Here is a 20,573-nt window from a genome sequence, read left to right on the forward strand (position 1 = left end):
AAGGGGTTGCTCAATGTCCCTGGAGTGTTCACGTCCCGAGCGCATGGCAGCCAGGATGAGGGGAGGTGACGGTCCCTGCAGCCTGCCCACACCGTGGGGCAGGAGCTGGACCCACTCCCACAGGGCCCAGAACTGAATGTGTTGGAGGATTGAGATAGTATACGATGGGAGAGACCCTGGGCACCTCTCCTCCTGGCTACAGCCCCGTAGTTCCTGGCATGGGGAGGCAGCGGGACCCCCGGCCAGCTCGGGCGAAGGCCACGGGGAGGCTGGGCCAGGACAGATTGCAGAGCCAGGGACACAGCATGGCCGGGCCCCAGCTGGGCTGGAGCCAAGCCCGACCCCAAGGCCATCCAGGCCAACCAGGGCTGGCAGGGGAGGACAGCAGGGCACAGCAGAGGAGGGACAGGTCCCAGCACTGCATAAAAAGGCCCCAGCAGGGACAGGGAGCAGGTGGCACTCCGAGAAGAGCCCAGAGCAGCACTGCCAGAGCTGTAGGAGAGGGGCCATGGAGCAGTACTTCTCAGCCACCCAGAAGATGGAGCAGGAGGTGATGTTCCCCAGCCTGCTCCGAGGGGTCTTCCCGCAGCAGGAGGGGGCAGCCCCAGACGCCGAGAGCCACACGGACCTCTACGAGCGCTACCAGCTCCTCAAGGCCATCAAGCCCATGGTGGAGAAAGGCCTGGCCTCTGTCAGTGACCAGAGCCCGACCGGTGCCGACACCGACATGGACACATCCTCGGACAGCAACGAGGCCGGGGACGCCCAGCTGGAGGAGCGCCTGTCCCACCACCTGAGTGGCTTGCAGCAGGTCCTCACCCACCTCACCAGGGACACCAACGCCCTGACCCGGAGGTACAGCCAGATCCTGGAGCAGATCAACCTCAGCGAGGGGCAGCCCAGCTGGTGACCCTGTGCTGGCCACCAGGTAAGAGCTGGGGGGATGCAGAGTGCAGGGGCAGCAAGACAAGGGGTGGCCTCCCTGGAGAGGTCCCCAACAGTGCAGGGGTGGGAACCTGCTGGGAAGGGCCTTGGAATGGGGGCTGGCCCCTCAGCTGGGGGCAGATATCCCTCTCCACGCTGGAGGAGGGAACGCAGGCCATTGCTCTGTGCAGAGACTGCGGGGGTTCAGGGTCTATGGACTCAGGGTTGGTGGACTGTGTGTCCCCCTGGGATGATCCTTGGAGTTAAGGAATGCTGCTCTTGCAGGACAGGTGCTGGTGTCAGGAAGCAGAAGACGACCCCGTCGCTGAGCAGCGCAGGCTCTTCCCAGTCACGCTCGCACTCCCCACTCCGCGGCAGCTGATCTGACCTCCCGGCACCGGCACTGGCCCTGACACCGGCCATGGCTGTGACCACCGGAGATCCACATGGTGCCGTATCCTCATAGGAAGAAGCATCTGGCTGTGCCGGGAAGGCCATTGGAAGAGCTGCAGGCTCGTGCCCTCCTCTTTATTTTCAAAGAGTGGCATGAAGCTGGGGGTGTTTTGAGGTGGCCCTGACCTCCAACAGTCCCTTGAGACTGCCAAGCCCTTTTCCAGCTGGTACCTGGACTCCAAGGGCGCTTCCCCCTGTTTCTGCTAATAAAAGAAGCCCCGTGAAGCCGTTGTCAGTGTGGTGCTTTCACTCATGGAGTGCCCCAGAGCGGGGCAGGGGGACCCTGGCTCTGTGGGGAGGGAACTTCCCAGGACAGTAATGGGGAATTAGAAAGGGACAAAGAATCCCAAAGTCATGGGATGGTTTGGGTTGGAAGGGATCTTCAGAGACCACCTAGTGCAATGCCCTGCTGTGGGCTGGGACATCTTGCACCAGCCCAGGTAGCTCAGAGCTGTGTCCAACCACATTAGAGATTCCCATCTCCTCTCACCTGATCAGGCCATTTCTCCCAGTTGCTGAGACCACTCTGGCTTTGGCTTGTCCTGCCCCAGTGTGGGCAGCAGGGACAGGGTCTCCAGCCAGCTGTGGCTGAGTGAGCAGCTGAGGGGACTGGGGACTCTGGAGGAGGCAGCTGAGCCAGACCCAGAGGTGCCTCACATCTGAAAGGGTCCTGGTCAGGTTCAAGGGAGGACAAGGACAGTTCTGAGGGGTTTGGGGCAGTCAGAGCCATGGGAGATGTGTCAGCAGGAGCTACTGGGGACAACAGGGGGTCATTTGGAGACACATGAGGTGATGTTTCCCCCCTCCTGAGCCATGGCTTGGGATGGGCTCCCCAGGAGGATGGTGGCTCGTGGGGCAGGCTTGCCCAAACACCAGCCCTGTGGCCACAGAGACCCAAGGAGCTCGTTGCACCAGCACCCAGAAGTGCTGCTTTTCTGGGAAAGCAGCTGCCAATCAGCAAGTTCCCCACATGAGGGCAAACACAGTTCCCTGCAGCCAGAGAGGATTTCGGAGCTGATCTGCTCTCTGTGTCCGTCCTCAGCTTCGGCAGAGTCGCAGCCTTGTCTTATCCAGAGAACATGGAGCATGAGGGGCATGTTGGGAGAGACCTGGGCCATCCCCATGGCAATGCCACCTCTGGCTGGGCCTTGATGGAGCTCTCCCTTTGGAGCTCTTCTGCCTCCATGCTGATTGCAGAGCCAGGTGTTGAACCATAAGGAATGGGTGGGCACTGGTTCCCAGTGAGGTGAGGACCACGGAGGTGGTGATGTCCCTCTGGTGGTTTTCCTGGTTGGAGCTCAAGGATGGGACCTATGTCCCCTGGAGAACGCGGCTGGCTGTGCTGGTTTCGGCTGGGGTAGTGATGATTTTTTTCCCCGTGGCTGGCATGGGTCTCTGTGTTGGATTTGTGCTGAACACAGGGGCTGATAATGCAGAGATGTTTTGGTTATTGCTGAGCAGGGCTTGCACAGAGCCAAGGCCATTGCTGCTTTCTGCACTGCCACGCTGGTGAGGGGACTGGGGGGCATGGGAACCTGGGAGGAGTCAGGGGTGGGATAACTGATCCCAACTGACCCAGGGGATATTCCAGACCATATGACATCATGCTCAGTATATAAGGTGGGGGGAAGAAGGAAGAAGTGAGCCACGCTTGGAGTGGTGGCCTTTGTCTCCCCAGGTCACCGCTACCTGTGATGGAGCCCTGCAATCCTGGGGACTGCTGAACACCCACCTGCCCGTGGGAAGTGGTGAATGAATTCCTTGTTTTGCTCTGTTGGCATACACGGCTTTTGCTTTCCCTAGTAAATTGGTTTTATTTCAGCCCACGTGTTTTCTTGTTCTTCCCCTTGATTCTGTCTCTGATCCCGCTGGCGGGGCAGTGAGCGAGTGGCTGTGTGGGCCTTGGGGGCTGGCTGGGGTTAAGCCCCACCAGTGTCACAGCGGGGAGGGCCTGCAGTCACCTGCAGCGATGGCTTTGGGCTTGGGCAGCGTGCTCAGCGGCTGGAGAGGCTCGTGGTGCCCCAGGGAAGCGTCACAGCAGGAGAGACAGGGTGAGTGCTGACCACGGCTGTTGAACGTGGCCAGTGAGAGATGCAGGATGCCCCCAAAGGTCTGTGACCTGGGACAGCTGGAAGGGCTTGCTGACGTGTTGTGGGCCGCTTGCATCCCCCAGGAGCCGTGGGTCTCTCTGAGAGCCGCTGTCCCTGCAGCTGGCTGCGAGCCCGGTGTGTCACAGGAACCTTCTGCCTGCTCCGATTGCAGGGCATTGCATCACGCTGCCCCAGGGCTGCGTCAAGGCCTGACGGTGCCCTGCTGCTGGCCACCGCTGCTGGCCAAAGCTGATAAGAGGTTAGATGGCCACAGAAGACTTCTTTGTCCTGGGATAACTCAGCACTGGTCCCAGCGGGATGCTGGCAGACAGAGCAGATCAGGCGTCTCCGGTGTGGCAGGGGGTGCTGGCTCTGCACTGCCCTGGACAGGCTCCCAGGGCACCCGCACTGTTGCCTGCCACCACGGGGAAAGGGCATTTCCTTTCACACTGTTGAAGCAAATCAGGGTGGCAGCACTTCTTTTAAATCTGTTTAGGGACTTCGTATCCATCAGAGAGCAGTGACCTGGCACAGGGGCTCAGTGTGAGGCAGACAAGAGATAAAGCACAGTTTTCACCCAAAATGGTAAATGAGTAAGAATCCCCAAATCCCAAATTAACACAACCTCCCCACCCCTAAGCGTGCTCAGCATTTGGATTCAGAAGCCGATGACAAATTGGGAAAGCAGAAAGGTTGGATCCTCACTATTAGCAAAGAAAAAACGACATAATAATAAAAAACATAGCCATGGAATTAATTAGGGAGAGCATATATTTTTGTTAGCTCTTCAGAATTAATTTTACAGCAAGACGTAGGCTACAGCATCTACAGGGGCTGGTCAAGAACATGTTCAAGGGTCAGGAGAAATGCCAGTGAGAAATAAAAAGGAGGAACTCACAGAATTGCTCTCTGGGTTTTATAAAATACATGTTGTGTGAACAACTTCCCACTCTTGCAAATAAAACAACTGAAAAAAACATTAATCAAAGTTACAAATATCAGTCATCCACGTATTGACAAACCATAATGGGAGAGAAGAGCAAATAATTAAACACTAAGTATTTAATCAAACTTTTATTACATGAAAGTGAGTAAAGTGTCATCTTTCAAGCCATGGACGGTTCAACAGTTGCAGCCACCTTGCCGAAGTTCTCGGGATGGCAGGAATTCATCCTGTGACGTGTCGCCACTGGAGAAATCATCAGCGAATTGGGCGGAAATCCTCCAAGAGCTGCCCTATTCTTTTCTTTCCTGCAAGAGGCGGGAAAACCTAATCAGCATTTGAGATCGATTTGGAAGATGTTTCATATTAAATCCTTAATGCTAACAAAGCCACCAAAAATCTGAGTTTTGTTACCCACAGCAAACCATTAGCTTGCTGCTGTAAATAAATGCACAACTTTTTTTCTGTAGGGCTCTCCACAGATCCCTGTGGAGGGATCTCAGTAGTAACACTTTTTTATTTCTACATTTTATTATCTACATACTCCTTCCAACATAATGCAGACCACAACCCAACAGCCAGAGTCACCCAACTGTATTGTATCAGAAAATGGACAATTTTCACCCAAATTTGCCATTGCATCATTGGGCTCAGTGACTACATTTAGTAACAAAAACCCTTAGAGCAATTCTCTATTGCTCTAAGCCAGCACCACTTCAGGTTTCCTGCCATTTCTATTAATTCTTTTTTCACCTGTTCTACTTGTTTTCTGAAAATTCATAATGTGATTTCTGAATCTACATGCACAGGCATTTTACAGGAATAGACAGTACAACTGTGAAGTTACAAGAATAAAACCTCTATTTTCCATTATTTCTTCTTCAGTGGTACAAGTTTGGTCTATCCTTTTTTTTTTGGCTCTGCTACTTTTATACTAAAATGAGCTTTTAGGAGGAAGAGGCAGTCATCCAGCGTAGCAACAGCTCAGTAACAGTATCTATTTTCACATCATAAAATCCTTCAGACTGCTGCAATTTAGATTGTGAAGAAGCAGGGAAGACATAGCCCAGAAACACCTTTACAGACATTAGCACTTGTTAACTGGCAGACTACGGCAGGCTGAAGTCTCTTAAAACACCGGCTGAGTGTACCTGCTGCTGCGTGGAAGTCCACTGGGTGGTGCCTGATGTACTCAAACAGCTCTCGGTCCACCTTGGCGTGCATGTACTCCGCGCGTTTCACAAGCTGGTAGCCAACAAACCAGCCCAGGGTAGCGAACAGGATCTGCCGATGAACACCTGCAGCAGGAGGAGAGAGGAACGTCCCCACCTCTCCCAGCTCCCCGAGGGCCTCAGGCACGGCCCCGCTTTCCCCAGGCCCTCCAGACACTCTGCTCTCCCACACCCCAGCTCCCCTCTCCCCGCTTCGCCCCTCCAGCACCCACACCTCCCGCAGCCCTTGCCATGCCCACCTTTCCTCAGGGCTCCTTTCCCTTCCCGGCACCCATATCCCTAAGGGAGTCACCTCAAATCCCCTCCACCTCCATACGATGTCCCTTTCCCAGCCTTTTCCAATTACCCCAAATCTCCCCGTGCCAACAGACCCCTCACTTCAGGGCTCCCATCCCTTGACTTCCATCCCCACAATCACACAGAGAACTCCCTTCCCCTCCAACAGCCTCCCCGAACTCAGGGCTCGCTCTCTTCCCCTCCCCACTTCATTTATCCCTCAGTGACCCCGAGCCCAGGCCCACATACTCCCGCTATCTCCCCATTCCCTTTCCCCAGCCCCGACATCCCTCACGGTCACCCCAAATCCCACATACCTGCAGCCCCCAAACCCCCTCCAGCCCCTCACTCCCGGCTGTTTCCCCTTCCCCCCTCCTTCATTTATCTTTCAGAGTGACCCCAGATGCCACACTCCCTTTTCCCAGGCCCACAAATTCCCTTTACCACCCCTAGCATCGGATTTCAGGGCTCCCTCCTCCCATCTCCAGCCCCTGTAACCCTCAAGGTCACCCAAATTCCCCCGCCCGCAGCTCCCGTGTCCCCTCCAGCCCCTCATTCCTCGCTGTTTCCCTTCCCCCCCTTCATTTACCCCTCAGGGACCCCAGACCCCACCCAGCCCCTTCCCCAGACTCTCCCTTAACCCTGCCCTCGCACCCCACTCCGTTCCCCCTCGCCTCAGGGTGCCCCCATCCCCCCGCACCGGCTCGCAAGACCGGGCGCTGGTTGAAGGCGTTGTTCAGCAGCGCCGACATCCACCCCGCGAACCCGAGCCACACCGAGCCCTTGTTGAGCAGCGGCGGCGGCGGCAGCGACCGCGACTCGTCGGGCAGGAACACCATGGCTGCCGCCCGCCGAAGGTGACCGGGCGGAGCGGTGCGGCGGCTGCGCCTTCCCCGCCGGCCCGCGCCGCGCTCCCGCGTTCCGCTGCCTTCCCCGCTTACGGTTATTTGACAAAAAACCCACCCCAAAAATCACCCCAAAATCCAACCCCCTCACCCCACAAACCCACCCCCCGCGCCAAACTCCCAGGCTGAGCGTCCTCAGCCGGGTCGCGGTCGGTAGTTCCTGCAGCCCTGAGTCCACTGGGTGAGGCGGCCCCGCTGCCTCTGCAGGGCCAGCGAGGCCGGTCGGGAAGTAAATTAGGAGGTTAATTACGCACTAAAATCGAATTAATTTTCAGAGCTCTTCCTGCGACAGATTAAAGACTGAGACCTACCCCACAGTGTTAGTTTTCCTTTTTTTATTAGTACGAAATCACATTAAATCATCTGCCACTGTAGCAGGACTGACGGAACCGTTAAAGAAACCTGCATTAACAAAACAGCACAGGGCCTAAAGGCTTCTCAGCCTATTTCCTAAAAATGCATTATTTAGCCTTTGTCCATGAGAGGAAAGCTAATTTACAAACCATTCGATGGGTGAAGGTATGGGTGTAAATGTCTTTGAAATGGGTCTTAATGTCTCTACTAACTTTGGGCAGCAGGTTTGCTGCAGAGCCCACACAGCTTGGCTCCTGAAACCCACAAGGGTCTGCACAAGCCTGAACTTCTGAGCTTTGGGGTAAAACAGTAGGTTCGAGGGGGGAAGATGTGGGAGGCGGTTCGGGAAGGCTGTACCTTCCCTGTACCTGAGCCAGTGGGGAAAGGACGAGGGCAACATGCGGCCGGGAGTTTGGGATAAAAGGAGGCTGCGCCCTCCGAAAGCCCGAGAGAGAAAACCCCGCGGGCGTGTGCCCCGGTGGGCTCTCTCTTTATTCGAATGAAGTTGCAGGACTCCTCTGCCTCCTTTTTGGACATAAACCCTGGCGTTTGTGGATTTTCCTGACATCCACAGAAGAGGAGGTGGGGCAGTCACTGCTCCACAGTGGGAGATGCTTCAGTTGAACCTGGCATCAAACAACGGTGACACATGGCCACTTACACAATCAGGCCCTAGGTTTAACTTCACAGAATTACAGAATGGTTTGGGTTGGAAGGGACCTAAGTGGTCATCTGCTTCCAACACCCTGCCACAGGCAGAGAACTTCCACTGGACCGGGTTGCTCTATCCAACCCAGCTTTGAACACTTCCAGGGATGGCACACCCACAGGTTTGCTGTGCAGCCTCTTCTTGGAGGATTTCACAGTGTGCAAAGGCACTGCTGGAGAAGAGCCCAGAGGGGTGGTTGTAGGGATTTTTTGTATATGAGCATTTCCCTCCACAGGACAGCACAGTGGATAGATAAACACAAGCTTTGTGGATGCCTTAGCCTGGGCAGAGCTTTGAGGCTTGGACCTGAGGTGCAATACAGGTGCAAGAAGCATCGTGGCACTACTGGCAGCCACAGCAGCTAAAAACAATGTGGCAAAGCCTTTGATGGTGTAAAAAAAGTGGAAACTATGAGAAAGTAATGAAAACTAGAGTGAGAATGTCTTGAATATAAACTCACTGGCAGTGAAAACTTTAAATGTACAAGGTAGTTGGTTACAGAAACATCCACAGCGATTACTCTACCACTCACCTATTGTCCTAACAAGAGCCACTCTATTTTAAACACCCAAAATATTCAAAGAACTCAAAAAGCGTAACTATCCCCTTGGCTATCCTTGATGAAAAGGGCCCATTCTTCAGCTAACATGGAACAAAGTTCAACAACTACTGTCAGAAATAGTAATAATGAAAATAAATCCATCCCTCTCTCCTCCCAGTTTTATGTCAGCACTGGAATCCAAACCAGACCCCAACCTCAGAGCAACATCTTCTAGGGAGAGTTATGTAGGGTTTAAAAGGTGTAATTATTTACTGCAGAAATAACTGCTATCCTTCAGGGAACATGATTCCACAGAGGCAGAAAACAATCTACCTTTTCCTTAAGTCATTACAGGAACCGTGGATACTTAGTCTTTTGTTAGAGTTGTAGAATTTTACATGAATTACAAATACAACTATGCAGCCACATTATCTGGTATGTTTAATGGCATTAAAATACTTCTTCATTTGAGTAGCATGCCTCAATTTGGTCATCTGCTCTACAAAAAAAGAGCTACTAGAAGAATATTAAAACCTATTTGCAAAGTATCTATGAAACAAGGAGATCAACAGGACATGGACATACTAAAACTTGATATTTGAGTGTACAAGCACCTCAGGACAAGTTTCCAGCTACACACTACATCCTTAATTGTGTAGGTGTCTCTCAAAAGCAGAGCTTAGACATGAGCTGAAATAATGCAAGAAATGCTCAAACAAAAAATACCAAGTTTTTAATTTACAAATTCCATAGAACACTGTTACAACGCTCTCCTATACAGCAATCATCCCTCGTAATTTGCCACAACACCTTCTATTCAAATACAAACCATAATTGGAAAATCAGGCAGGTTTTCCTCAGGACAGAAGTCTGGACCTTGTTAAGCTTCACAGTTTACCCGCAGCCCTCCCTGTTACTGTGACAGTGCTTCTGGTCAGAGGTATCCTCGTTGGGCAGTACAGGAGTGTTGGAAGAAGAGCTTCCCACGTGGCCATGGCACACGTACAACCGTGTCTCACCAAGAGCTGTATGGCCTTGTGACAACCCCTCACCGTGCCAGGAATCCCCTCCAAGGGGTATCCTGGGACTGGTCCCAGCACTGTGGCTTCACTCAGCCTTTTGTCTGACAGAAATTCTCTCAGTCAAGACAGAGACGTAGAGTTTCAGCCAAGCATACGTGATTCCCAGAGCACAGTACACAGAGGTCAGCAACAGGGGGACAAAAGGGAAGTGCCATTTCCAGGGGGTCAGGGGAAATATGATTTCACAGAAGATTTCCAAAGGCACTAGTTGGATGAGGTAGATTGTTTCAAGCCAGTTAAGTAGAGGTTTCTCTCTCCTGTCAGAGAAATTAAAAAAGAGGTGGTGTTAAAATACATGTTAACTAAAAATACTCTGTTTTTCAGCTATCACCAGTGCAAAGAGAATCTCCCATTAGATCACAATAATAGTTTAAATAACAATTTAAAGAGTTTCAGTAGGAAAAAAACCCAGTGTGATAACCAAGAGTACAGCTCAATGTCCTTATTGAGTTCCAGGATGCCTTGGAATCCTAAAGAGAAACCTCATCAATTGCTCTGTTTCACCTCACAACAACTGAACAGCAAAGACTTGTTCCACCAAAGCTGTTCTACAACCAAAGACTGCAAATGTCAGATTTATTTTAACCTCTTCCCCCAAGCTTTCTGTAGGATGTACTGTGAGCTGATCTCTCTTGCAAAGGACACTGGTGGCAGGGGTTTACTGCAGGTAGTTTAAAAGGAATTTCATGTTTTGGCACATTAGGAACAGGAAACTTGCCAAAGCTCCATCTCTAAACAAAAACTAAACTCCTGTGGAGTGAATTTTTCAGCTAGAGCTCTTGAGACAAAATGATTGAATTATTAAATAGAGAAAATCACCTACAAAAAGCAGGTGCCTGAAGTACTGAACACGTGTTTACAGTACTTCACTACAAACCCTTCATTACAGCTTGGGTTTGCCCAGAAAAGTTTGGGAAACAGGGAAGTGGGGACTGCAGGGGTTATAAGGATGAGCACTGTCTTTGGCCAAGTGGGTAAGAGATCCATAGGCTGTGAAACTACACAGGATGACTTGGGCAATTGTATATTCTGGCAACCTACTTGCAGTTTTGTTGACAAATTACAGCTTGCAAATAAGTGTTATTTACAACCTGTCCCTTCCACGCATTAAAATACTAACCACTACTGCAAAAATCCACAGTACAATAAGACAAAACAATAAACAATTTGCAGACAAATCACTTTAGTAAGTGCTAGAATACTGAATTAAATCCTCAGAGGTTACAGCATCACAACTCCATGCTTTAACAGAGCATGAGGCAGGTGGGGATCTACAGCCTCCTGGGACTAACTGGGCAATTGTCACGATAACCAGATGTCCTGCAGTAATCCTAATTTAAGCATTGCCTCCTGAGAACAGAGGCAGCAGCATCTTTTATCTAGTAACACTTTAATTTGACACTTCAGCATCAGTTATCTGTGCTGTTTGTCCCTTGTGACAACGACTGCTCCCAACACCAGAAGAAATGTTGTTCCTGGCATTGAGATCAAACTTCCTTAATTACCTGAACAGAGATTTCAATGAAGAGAAGCTATAAACAGTAAACAGCAGCATAAGCAGTATTTTAATTGGAAGTTCTGAAAAACAAAGGACATTATGTACTTTTAAAATTAATTATAAAAACCTTTTGCCATATATATTGTAGCATCTTTAAATCCTACTAGTCACATACGGCTTAGGATACCTAAAAATAAGCATAAACATTTGCTAAAGCAAATGCCAGGCATTTGCAATACACTTACTTCAATTATCTATAAACATACTGAACACACCAACTACAATTTGAGATAGCACTACAAACAAACAACTGGGAAGTGACTAAAGCAAAAATGACAACCAGATCAAGGCTATTGAGCTCAATGTTGCAAACTAGATAAAAATTAACTAATAGAAGAACATTTTACCTGGTGATGTGAACAACAATGGAAAAAGTGAGAAATGCCCTGTTGTTGCCAGGATCAAGTAGATGCCAGCATCCTTGGCTCTCTGAATAGATAATAAGCTAAAAATGACAATAATTTGTTATGCTTTTGTCTTTTAGCAAAGAAACTTAATTTCAGCAAAACACTATGCAATTCACTGAAGAACAAGTCAAACAGTTTCACAGTACCCCAATCCCTCCTAACACTGGACCTCTGATGAAGTCTCCTGCTTCCAAACCACATGGCCTCAGAGATAAAAACACAGGAGAAAAATCAGCCAGGAAACCCTCCCTCAGAAAACCACACACCCACTGACAATCAGCAAGGCCCAGCACAAAATAGGAACTTAAACATCACTAAGTCTCTCAGGAAGGAAAATACAGTTTGTAGCAATACTGATCAGGGAGCTTATGAACTACAGCTTCACTTCTACCTGAGGCAGGCATGAAGTTCTTATGGTAAAAACTATGTATTGGTCTGGTCAAGCACAGTGCAGAAGATCCCTTTCCTCAGTTGGCTCCTCAACAATCTATCCAGCATTTTAAAATACAAACCACAGCACTCATCAAGGTTTGAACTGTGTCTGAAATTAATTAACTTTAAGTGCACTACACTGTTACAGCTTAAGGCATTCTATAAAAAAGTTCCTCTTCTGAAATACACTGAAAACAAAGTGATTGCCTTTGAGAATTCCTTGACAGGTGGCTGCAGGTTCAGTTTGGCCAACTACTTTGTACAAAATTCACTTACCTTAAAGGCAGAATAGCAAGGAGTATTGCTTTCTCGTGCACGTGCCAGCCAAACATGAAGGAGCTCAACGCACAAAGAACAAGGCACTGGAGAAAGCCTCTGGGCCCTTGAGGTTTAAACCAAAGACAGAAAACAGAGGGCTAGAAACAACAGGCAAAAACAGGACTTCAGTGAAATGTTTGGCAATCCTGAAGACAAGCCATTGTCCAAAGAGATTTGTCAATGTTACTAAACACCACTGCACCCAGGTTCTGCTTGGGTGGCACAAGCATTATATAGCACTGGAGGAAATCAATTTATTTGGATGTAGGAGTAGAGCCTGGAGGATTTCTGTTGAAATATGAGGAGGGAAAAACAGACTGAAAGACCACAGCCAACTTCTTGCTATTTGTGTTCAAAAATTGTCTTCCAATCTAAGCCACTAAACAGCATTTTATCAGTCACTATATATTAGTAACAGCATATTTGTTGCCCTTGAATTAAAATTCATGTGAAGTGCATACTAATCAATTAAAACCTACTAGGGACAAAACACATCAAATTTCAAAAAAATTAGTTGTTCTTACCAGTATAGCTATGAAAGTACAGATTAATGTTGCCAGTGGAGTCACTGAAGGGAGGACAGTGTGCTGAAACTCTTGAACCAGCCCTCCTGTCATGGAGGCTTTAGGGATTTTTGTACCATCAAGAAAATTGCACTTTAACCCTAAAAACAAAACATAAAAAAGCACAAACTGATAAATGCTAATAAATAAAATGAAGTAGCTGAACTAAGTACGTGGCCAAGTTTTTTCTTTTTTTAAAGGATGGCAGATGGAAGTGGTTGATGTCTGACCTACTGCTGGTACCTCATGCACCGGATTATGTGGACAACCATATGGTTTATGGCAATCTGAAAACATAATTCAGATTTATTTTAAATGGGGAAGACTAAAATACAGAGAGCTCTATCTGCAAATAGGCACCCAACAGCAAGATTAACATACTGACCAAGAATTGTCAGTGCTTTATCCATGGCATTGTACAAAGCCCAGAAGTTGGGGGCCCAATAGGCATGGCAGAGACCTCGCTTGAAAGGGAAGAGCCGTGAAATGACTTGAGGCAGCTGACCCTACAAAGAAAAACAAGAAGAATAACAAAGAAATGGCCTGTTTAGATAAAATATTATTTCTACTTTTATAACAAAGTTTTCTAACTGTTCAGGGGAATAACACGTGAGAAAGGGGTTATTACCAATACTAGGAAGGGTCCCAATGAAAGAGCAGAAACAAGACAGACAATCAGTCCCAGAAGAGTTACATGAAGAAAGCTGAAACTTCTCCACTTCAGAGATCCATCTACAAGAAAGAAACAGTTGCTGTGGCAAGTGGGAAGGGAGACAACCCATTCCACACTGACAAGGAATTGCTAGCACCTATCTAAAAGGGGCACACTGACTTTTATGTCAATATATTCAGTTGCTTCCTTCAACAGCTAGCATTTCTTTTGCCCACATTGCAGCTCCTGCATTATACAAGCTTTCAGTATTTTCCAAATTTACCTTCCCTGTTCACATGAGGAGTATCAGGCATGTTTCAGTGCTCAAAAGTGGGGAGAAACTCAAAGTAGGTCTTTGAAATAGATTCTGATACTGTCTGATTGTTCCATATCCAGGATAATTCTTACGGCTTCCAAGTGCAGTTTGTTAATGTTGGTTTTTCTTAATAAAGAACTCTTAAAGGAACAGGAATTGTACAAAACAAATCTATTTCAAAGATCTTTCAAGATCCTACCAATTCTGCTCTCAAGCAGGATTTTTGTTTGATATACAGCCATTTTGTTCCAACTGTATCTTCACTGTTCCCCTAGTTCCACTGATGAACACAACTCCCCCCAAAAGCCAGTGAGGAAAACCCCATCTTACCTGCATTATTTGCAGTAAAACAGTAGGATCGTAACAAATAAATGCCATATGCTGGGGCCACATACATGTAGATGTGTTTGAAATGCAGAAGAACAGCAAAAAGAAGAGCGCCCTCCAAATACCTTTTCTGAAAGAAAACAAAACCTAAGCTCTTCTCTTTGTACTCACTTTGAACAGTCCTCTGTTGTACTCCTAAGGTGACAGGACATTATAAGCATTAAAAAGAGTATTTACTTCAAATTACAAATTCAGTAGTGTTATGTACAACAGTTATGGAGAAGGAAACTATCCTGTCACACAGTCACCTCTCCACAGCTTCAGAAGTTACGTTTTCTAAGGACTAGTGATTTGGAAGAAGGTAAGATGGCAAGAAATGATGTCACATTGCTCAGGGGTAACACAGAATTTAGCTTTCTAATGGGGAACTGCAGTGCTGCAGCATCAGCAAGCATTTATGGTGAGTTTCAAGTTTTTCTCTTCCCCACAAACTCAATAAATAATTAGACATCCAGCTTCAGGCAGCTCAACATAAAGCCACTACCATTGCCCACAACAAGAGCAGACCTATGAAGTGAACTAATGCACCCAAAATACACATGGCAACAAATAGACAAGAGTCACTTGGGTTCACCTGACACAGCCGAGCAACAGAAAGAAGCATCAGCCCAAACAGGAAGCCATTGTACTGGAAGTGAATATCTGAACTTGAGTCAAGGAATAAATTTAGCAAGCTTTCTTTATACTACGGTTTCTGGAGAAGACTCAAAAGTTATGAGGAATAAATTCAAATTAAAACGGAATTTAAATTAAGAAAGCAACCTTAAATTCACACCACATAGACACAAGTAATTATTTAACCTTACCTGTAAGTACTCCTAGACACAAAATACACTAATGCTATTACCTTGATGAAATGAGACACAACAATCTACACATGTATTGTGCAATTTTTGCAACATAAACCAAAAAAAGTTAAATCTCCACTTTAATTTTTAAGTTATTAGTTTCTGCCACACATTGGTTAATGGATAGTGACAGTTGCCCTCGTATTTCTACCACTTGTAAGCAGGCAACATACACAAGAACTGTGACAGAGAAAATGAAACCCTTCCTTTAAATGCACACTGTGTCAGGACTGACTTGCAGTAATTGCAATTTCCAGAGTTATTTTTATATAGGATATGGACCTGTTGGAGGGCATTCAGAGAAAGCCATGAAGATGTTCCAAGGGCTGGAGCACCTCTGCTATGGAGACAGGCTGAGATAACTGGGGTTATTTCAGCCTGAAAAAGGGAAGACACTGGGGAGAACTTGGAGCCCCTTCAGGTACTATTAGGTGCTCTTAAGAGAACTGGACAGGGACTTTTGATAAGGGCATGCAGTGATAGGGCAAGGGGGAATGGTTTTAAACTAAAAGAGGGGAGATTTAGATTGGATATTAGCAATAAATTCTTTCTTGTGAGAGTGATAAGGGACCAGCATAGGTTGCCCAGAGAAGTTGTGGATGCCTTATCCCTTGAAGTGTTCAAGGTCAGGCTGAATGAGGCTTTGAGCAACCTGTCTAGTGGAGGGCAGGGAGCTGGAACTAAATGATCTTTAAGGTCCCTTCCAAACCAAACCACTCTATGATTCTATAACTTCTTTAGAAAGACTTCCTAATTCCCATATAATGTTAACCAATTGAATACATTCCGAATCTTAAAGCACTTTGAAGATTTTCCTTACCACAGGACAAACTTGGAACCACACCCAGAACACAGAGCCTCTCTGCTAATACTCCTGTAGGCAGGTGGAGGAGGAACAGCCACATTGCTGCCAGACTGGCTGGTTCTCTTCCACTCCTGGCAAATCAGACCAAGAACTGACTAACTTCCATTTTGCCAAATAGCAATTCTAATGAAAACATAAAGTTATTAAACTAACCCTAGAAACAAAACCAGCGGTGTTACTTTCTATGACAGCAATAATAATACAGAATTGTGCCACACACTGTAACAGGTTGTTAAAAAACCAAACAAACCACAAACAACCCACAATGGTTTGAAAGGATACGATCCACAATTAACAACCCAAAATTCCACAAGAGCAGAACGGCAAGAATAAATGTTGGTTTTTCCAGGATATCCTTTGCAGCTCGTTTTCCATTTACACATCTGCAGCACCTGAACAAGAGCAGAAGAAACAGAAGCTTTAATTCAAACATACACGCAGGAACATTGTTGGTTTTAAGAGTGAAGAACTACATTTACTCTGAAGTTAGCCATTTTATCAGGATGCAAGGCAAAGATACAATTCTTGCTAAATTCATCAAGGGCAGGCAGTGTCATGAACAAAGTTTAGTTAAAAAAAAAGACTTTCAATTTCAATAGCTGTGGTGCATTCCACGTGCTAAAGTTTACATTACGTAACAGCCTCAGGTTTGAGTCTCCCATTCAGCAAGCATAAAGCTCTCATAGCCTGCTTGCCATCATGAGCAGTGTGTTGCTACATTTGGAGACAACTCAGAGAGTTGTATTTAAGGTCCTCAGATGGACATTAACCTCTCCCTGGCTACCCCTGCCCCATTATGAGTTATTTCTGTTGGTTAAAAACATCTTATTACTTCTCAGTGTGAAGCAATATGGTTCATATGACTTTTGAAAGCAATCTTAAATCACATTAAAAAGTTACAGATGATCTGTGTTGAAATACTGTTAGTGCAACCTCCCTGCCATGAGCAGAACACCTTCCACTAGACTGGGTTGCTCAAATCCCTATCCAACCTGGCCTTGAAACTTTCCAGGCATGGGGCATCTACCACCTCTCTTGGCAAATAACTGTGCAGACACCAGCCCTGAGCCTTCAGCCTCACATTCATACATCTGTGAGTCAAAACAATAAAAGGAAAAGAAGTCACAATGCAAAGCTAGCCCATTTCAAATAAAGAAAGTAAATAAAGGAACTTAGGCAGTGCTCCAATCAGAGAATTTCCTACCCAGGTTCTGAGCAGACAGAATAAAGCAACAGAAGACTCTTACAGCCAAACCATTAAGGCAGGCAACATATTTCTCAGAACATCCCCCCAGTCTATTCTTTAGGTATAAGGTAAATAGTTCTTCACAAAGTCAGGCCACGCCAAAAGCATTTGATCCTAAAAACATTAGACTTGGAATAATCAGTTTATCATCAAAAACACTAGAGCAACTTTGCATATTTGATGATTGATTTGATGCATTTTGTGACAAATTTCCTATATGCTTCTACTCTAGAACAGAGTAGTAAGAAAAATAACAGGAAAAAACCTGTTCTGAGCACATAAGCTGTCCTGCAACTCCTACAAAATGAGCCCAGTGACAGAAGCAAACCCAAGCATAACATGTGAAACTGCAGCTGGTGTCTGAGTGAATGCAAATCCAATACATGCACAGCAATTGTATGTCCAAGAACACGTTATCTTGTGTTTAGCAGCATATTCCAAGTTTCTCCTAGAACAGGTTCCAGCAACTCTGGCATTTCCCCACATTTACAAGCTTATTTGTACAAATAGTTATTTGTTGTGGCTACAGAACAAGCCCACATATGAAGGGCTATCCACTGTCCCTAAAATTAGAACTCTAAGACTTACTCATGAACTGCATATATGAAGAGGGTATCTGTAAAGATGACAGAAAGCCTTTGGAAGAAGATGGTTGCACGACTGGCATAATTCAAGTTTTCAACAACCAGCATCTGGGGGTCAAAGTACTTGGCAATGTGAGAAAGTGCGTATTCAAACCAAGCAAAAAATGGTGGATAATCCAGGGTCCATTCCGAGGTTGCCTAAAGACAAAATAAGATTAAATAGTTTGTAACAAACCATGCTGTTTGCAGTCCTTCAGGTACAGCTCACTGCAGCAAACCAGCTGATGCATTTTCTCTCAGTAACCTCTATGTTACTGAAACCACTCCACAATTAGTAGCCAGCTCTGTGGTGCTGACCATGATTTAAGCTGTTCTCCTGCAGTACTGGTAGAGATGGGACATCTCCTGATTAGCAGGAAAAGATTAAAGAGCATTTTGTGTACCAGCACCTAACCAGTATATTACTGTTTGGTATCTATAAATGAATTTACAGTAATAGGGCCAATATTACAAAACCTCACAGCCAATACTGGTCTATATTAGAGTGATCACCAACACAGTCAGCCTTGCTCCAGGCTCAAAATTACTTTTACTCATCAGTTAGCAAGTCTTAACTCTCATACAACCTTTTCAACATCAAATGTCATTATGTGATCTCTTCCCCTAAGGAGAGCTGTTATCCCTTGACCAGCAACTCCTTTAACTCCTTGGCTGTGGAAACAGGAGGAGGAGGGATGAGCAGAGCAGGTTGGGATGGGGTGTATTTTTTAATGAGCATGTTCCCAAATGCTTATGTCATATTGATGAAAGGCATCCTATGCTCTGGCATGAGGTTAATGCTGGCATTATAGAAATCTGTTTGTAAAACAGCCCTTGGATCAGTCTTACAAAGTTCTGACCTGCACAAATCATTTACTCCTGGATGCTTACGTGGAGTACCAGACACTACCGTATCTATCCCTGTACTCCAGCAGATACCAGAAGATAGATTAAAACCCAATTAGGTGGGCTGAGCCTATGACAAACCTAAAGGTGATTCATCTAGATAAAAATCAATGCATCCTTACTAGCACACCAGCAAAGGCTCAAAACTTTAATACACTGATTGATTTCATAGTGTATAGATGTATACACCCATTAGCATGACTCAATGTTTATTCTGGTAACTGTGTATCAACAATGAGAAGAGCAAAGAGACCCGCAATTTAGGAGTATGATGCAACTTGTTCCTGTGCTACACAGCCTTTCCAATAACCCACATGCCTTAATTGCATCTGCCATTTTGCATTTTTAAGTACTTGCGGCTGCCCCGAACAATTTTCATTTTTTAGCTAAATGCTACACAGGGCCAGCAAATTGTGACTGGCATCTTTTTGTCCCACTGCATGACAGTCACCAACCATCTCTTCCAACATTCACAAGGTCTGACATACCCAATGTGCCTTTAATTTACACACAGCTAAAAAAACCCCCAAACACGTACTTACCTCATAGTACCACTGAGAGAGGGGCAAGCTGTGGGTGATGGCAAGCCAGTTCCTATGGACTTCGAAATCTGTGGAGTAACTACAGAACGTGTACATTAAGAGTCACATACATGCACTTAAAGGAGAAATACTTCAGAGCACATCACCACAGGCAGGTAAGAAGGAAGTCTCTATTTATCAACTGTAGGACACCACTGTGATCAAGTAACTGAAACAGTACCAAAGATGCTGCTCAAGAACTTTGTGCCAAAGATGTATCATAGAATGATTTAGGTTGGAAGAGACCTTAAAGACCATCTCATTCCAACCCCCCTGCCACGGGCAGGGATACCTTCCACTAGACCAGGGTGCTCAAAGCCCCATCCAATCTCGCCTTGAACACTTCCAGAGAAGGGACATCCACAGCTTCTCTGGGCAGCCGGTGCCAGTGCCTCGCCACCCTCACAGTAAAGATTTTTCTCCTAACGTCTAATCTAAATCTCCCATTTTATTTAGTTTAAAACCATTCCTCCTTGTCCTATGACTATCTGACTATGTAAAATGTCACTCATACATGTGGTTATAGAGCAAAAATTATTTATAGCTAGGATTTTTCAGATAATTAGTGCGAAATTCCAGGTTCTAACTGAAATTTAACAGCAATTTGTTTGGGTTCTTTTCAGTATAAAAACATATCATTACAAAGCATTAATGTTTCAGCACACTTAAAGGCCTTCCCGAACAGCGGCCAGTCGGAACGGGCCAGGAGGGAGGGCTTCCAAAGAGAAAAGCAAAGCTGTGCCACGCGGCGGAGGCAGCGCGGCCTCGCTTCCCTCACGAACCCGGGAGTCACATGGGCCTTCAGGGCCTCCTCAGGACCGCGGCCCCACGCTGCCCGCGGCCGGCCCCCCTCACGGGTTCGCGGCAGCCCTACGCCACCCGCCCCCCTCCCGTTCCGTCCCGTTCCATCCCGTCCCGTCCCGTCCCGTCCCGTGCGCAGGGAAGCTCCTTACTAGGCGGGGATGAGGAGGCACTTGAGGAAGGACACGCCGAGCGCCAGCGCGCGGAACCAGCCGCGGCCGCCCGCCGCCATGGCGCGCACCCCCAGCCCCGCGCCGCCGCCGCCCCACGCATGCGCCGCGCCCGCCGCGCCGGTTTGAAGCGCGCGCCCGCCCCGCTCGCTCGCTGGCGGAGTCGGGAGCGGGGCCGCGCATGCGCGGGAAGGGCGGGGCTCTGTGAGGCGCTGGAGCGGGCGCACGTGGAAAGAGAGGAAATTTAGGTTGGGTGTCAGAAATTCTTTCCTGTGAGGGTGGTGAGGCTCTGGCACAGGAAACAGTTAATGATTAGCCTGCACGAACACAGAGAAAGAAAATCACCACTGGACCAAGAGGCGCGAGAAGAATGAGCGCATAGACTGGGAGT

The 20,573-nt window shown here is 47.2% G+C and overlaps 3 protein-coding genes across 4 annotated transcripts; 1 reads left to right on the forward strand and 2 right to left on the reverse strand.

The window, feature by feature from the left end:
* Positions 1–439: 439 nt before the first annotated feature.
* Positions 440–1,602, forward strand: LOC120411493 (thyroid hormone-inducible hepatic protein-like). Of its 2 annotated transcripts, none has more exons than XM_039566948.1 (2): positions 440–928; positions 1,215–1,602. In XM_039566948.1, exon 1 carries the CDS (start codon positions 509–511, stop codon positions 908–910), a length of 402 nt encoding a protein of 133 aa, XP_039422882.1. In that variant the 5' UTR covers positions 440–508; the 3' UTR covers positions 911–928; positions 1,215–1,602. The 2 variants fall into 2 exon arrangements, with proteins under 2 accessions (XP_039422882.1, XP_039422876.1); XM_039566942.1 differs by having other exon boundaries at positions 441–928; positions 1,210–1,602.
* A 2,618-nt stretch (positions 1,603–4,220) lies between these two features.
* Positions 4,221–6,848, reverse strand: NDUFC2 (NADH:ubiquinone oxidoreductase subunit C2). Its single transcript, XM_039566452.1, has 3 exons — positions 6,619–6,848; positions 5,562–5,708; positions 4,221–4,718 (listed from the first exon to the last, which is right to left on the reverse strand). Exons 1-3 carry the CDS (start codon positions 6,755–6,757, stop codon positions 4,669–4,671), a joined length of 336 nt encoding a protein of 111 aa, XP_039422386.1. The 5' UTR covers positions 6,758–6,848; the 3' UTR covers positions 4,221–4,668.
* A 2,290-nt stretch (positions 6,849–9,138) lies between these two features.
* ALG8 (ALG8 alpha-1,3-glucosyltransferase) lies at positions 9,139–20,265 on the reverse strand. Its single transcript, XM_039561972.1, has 13 exons — positions 20,165–20,265; positions 19,173–19,251; positions 17,690–17,883; positions 16,138–16,247; positions 14,717–14,784; positions 14,086–14,212; positions 13,416–13,519; positions 13,173–13,293; positions 12,749–12,888; positions 12,183–12,322; positions 11,415–11,512; positions 11,015–11,087; positions 9,139–9,766 (listed from the first exon to the last, which is right to left on the reverse strand). Exons 1-13 carry the CDS (start codon positions 20,242–20,244, stop codon positions 9,535–9,537), a joined length of 1,566 nt encoding a protein of 521 aa, XP_039417906.1. The 5' UTR covers positions 20,245–20,265; the 3' UTR covers positions 9,139–9,534.
* Positions 20,266–20,573: the final 308 nt, after the last annotated feature.

This window comes from Corvus cornix, chromosome 1 (assembly GCF_000738735.6).
Source record: "Corvus cornix cornix isolate S_Up_H32 chromosome 1, ASM73873v5, whole genome shotgun sequence".
NCBI lineage: Eukaryota > Metazoa > Chordata > Aves > Passeriformes > Corvidae > Corvus > Corvus cornix.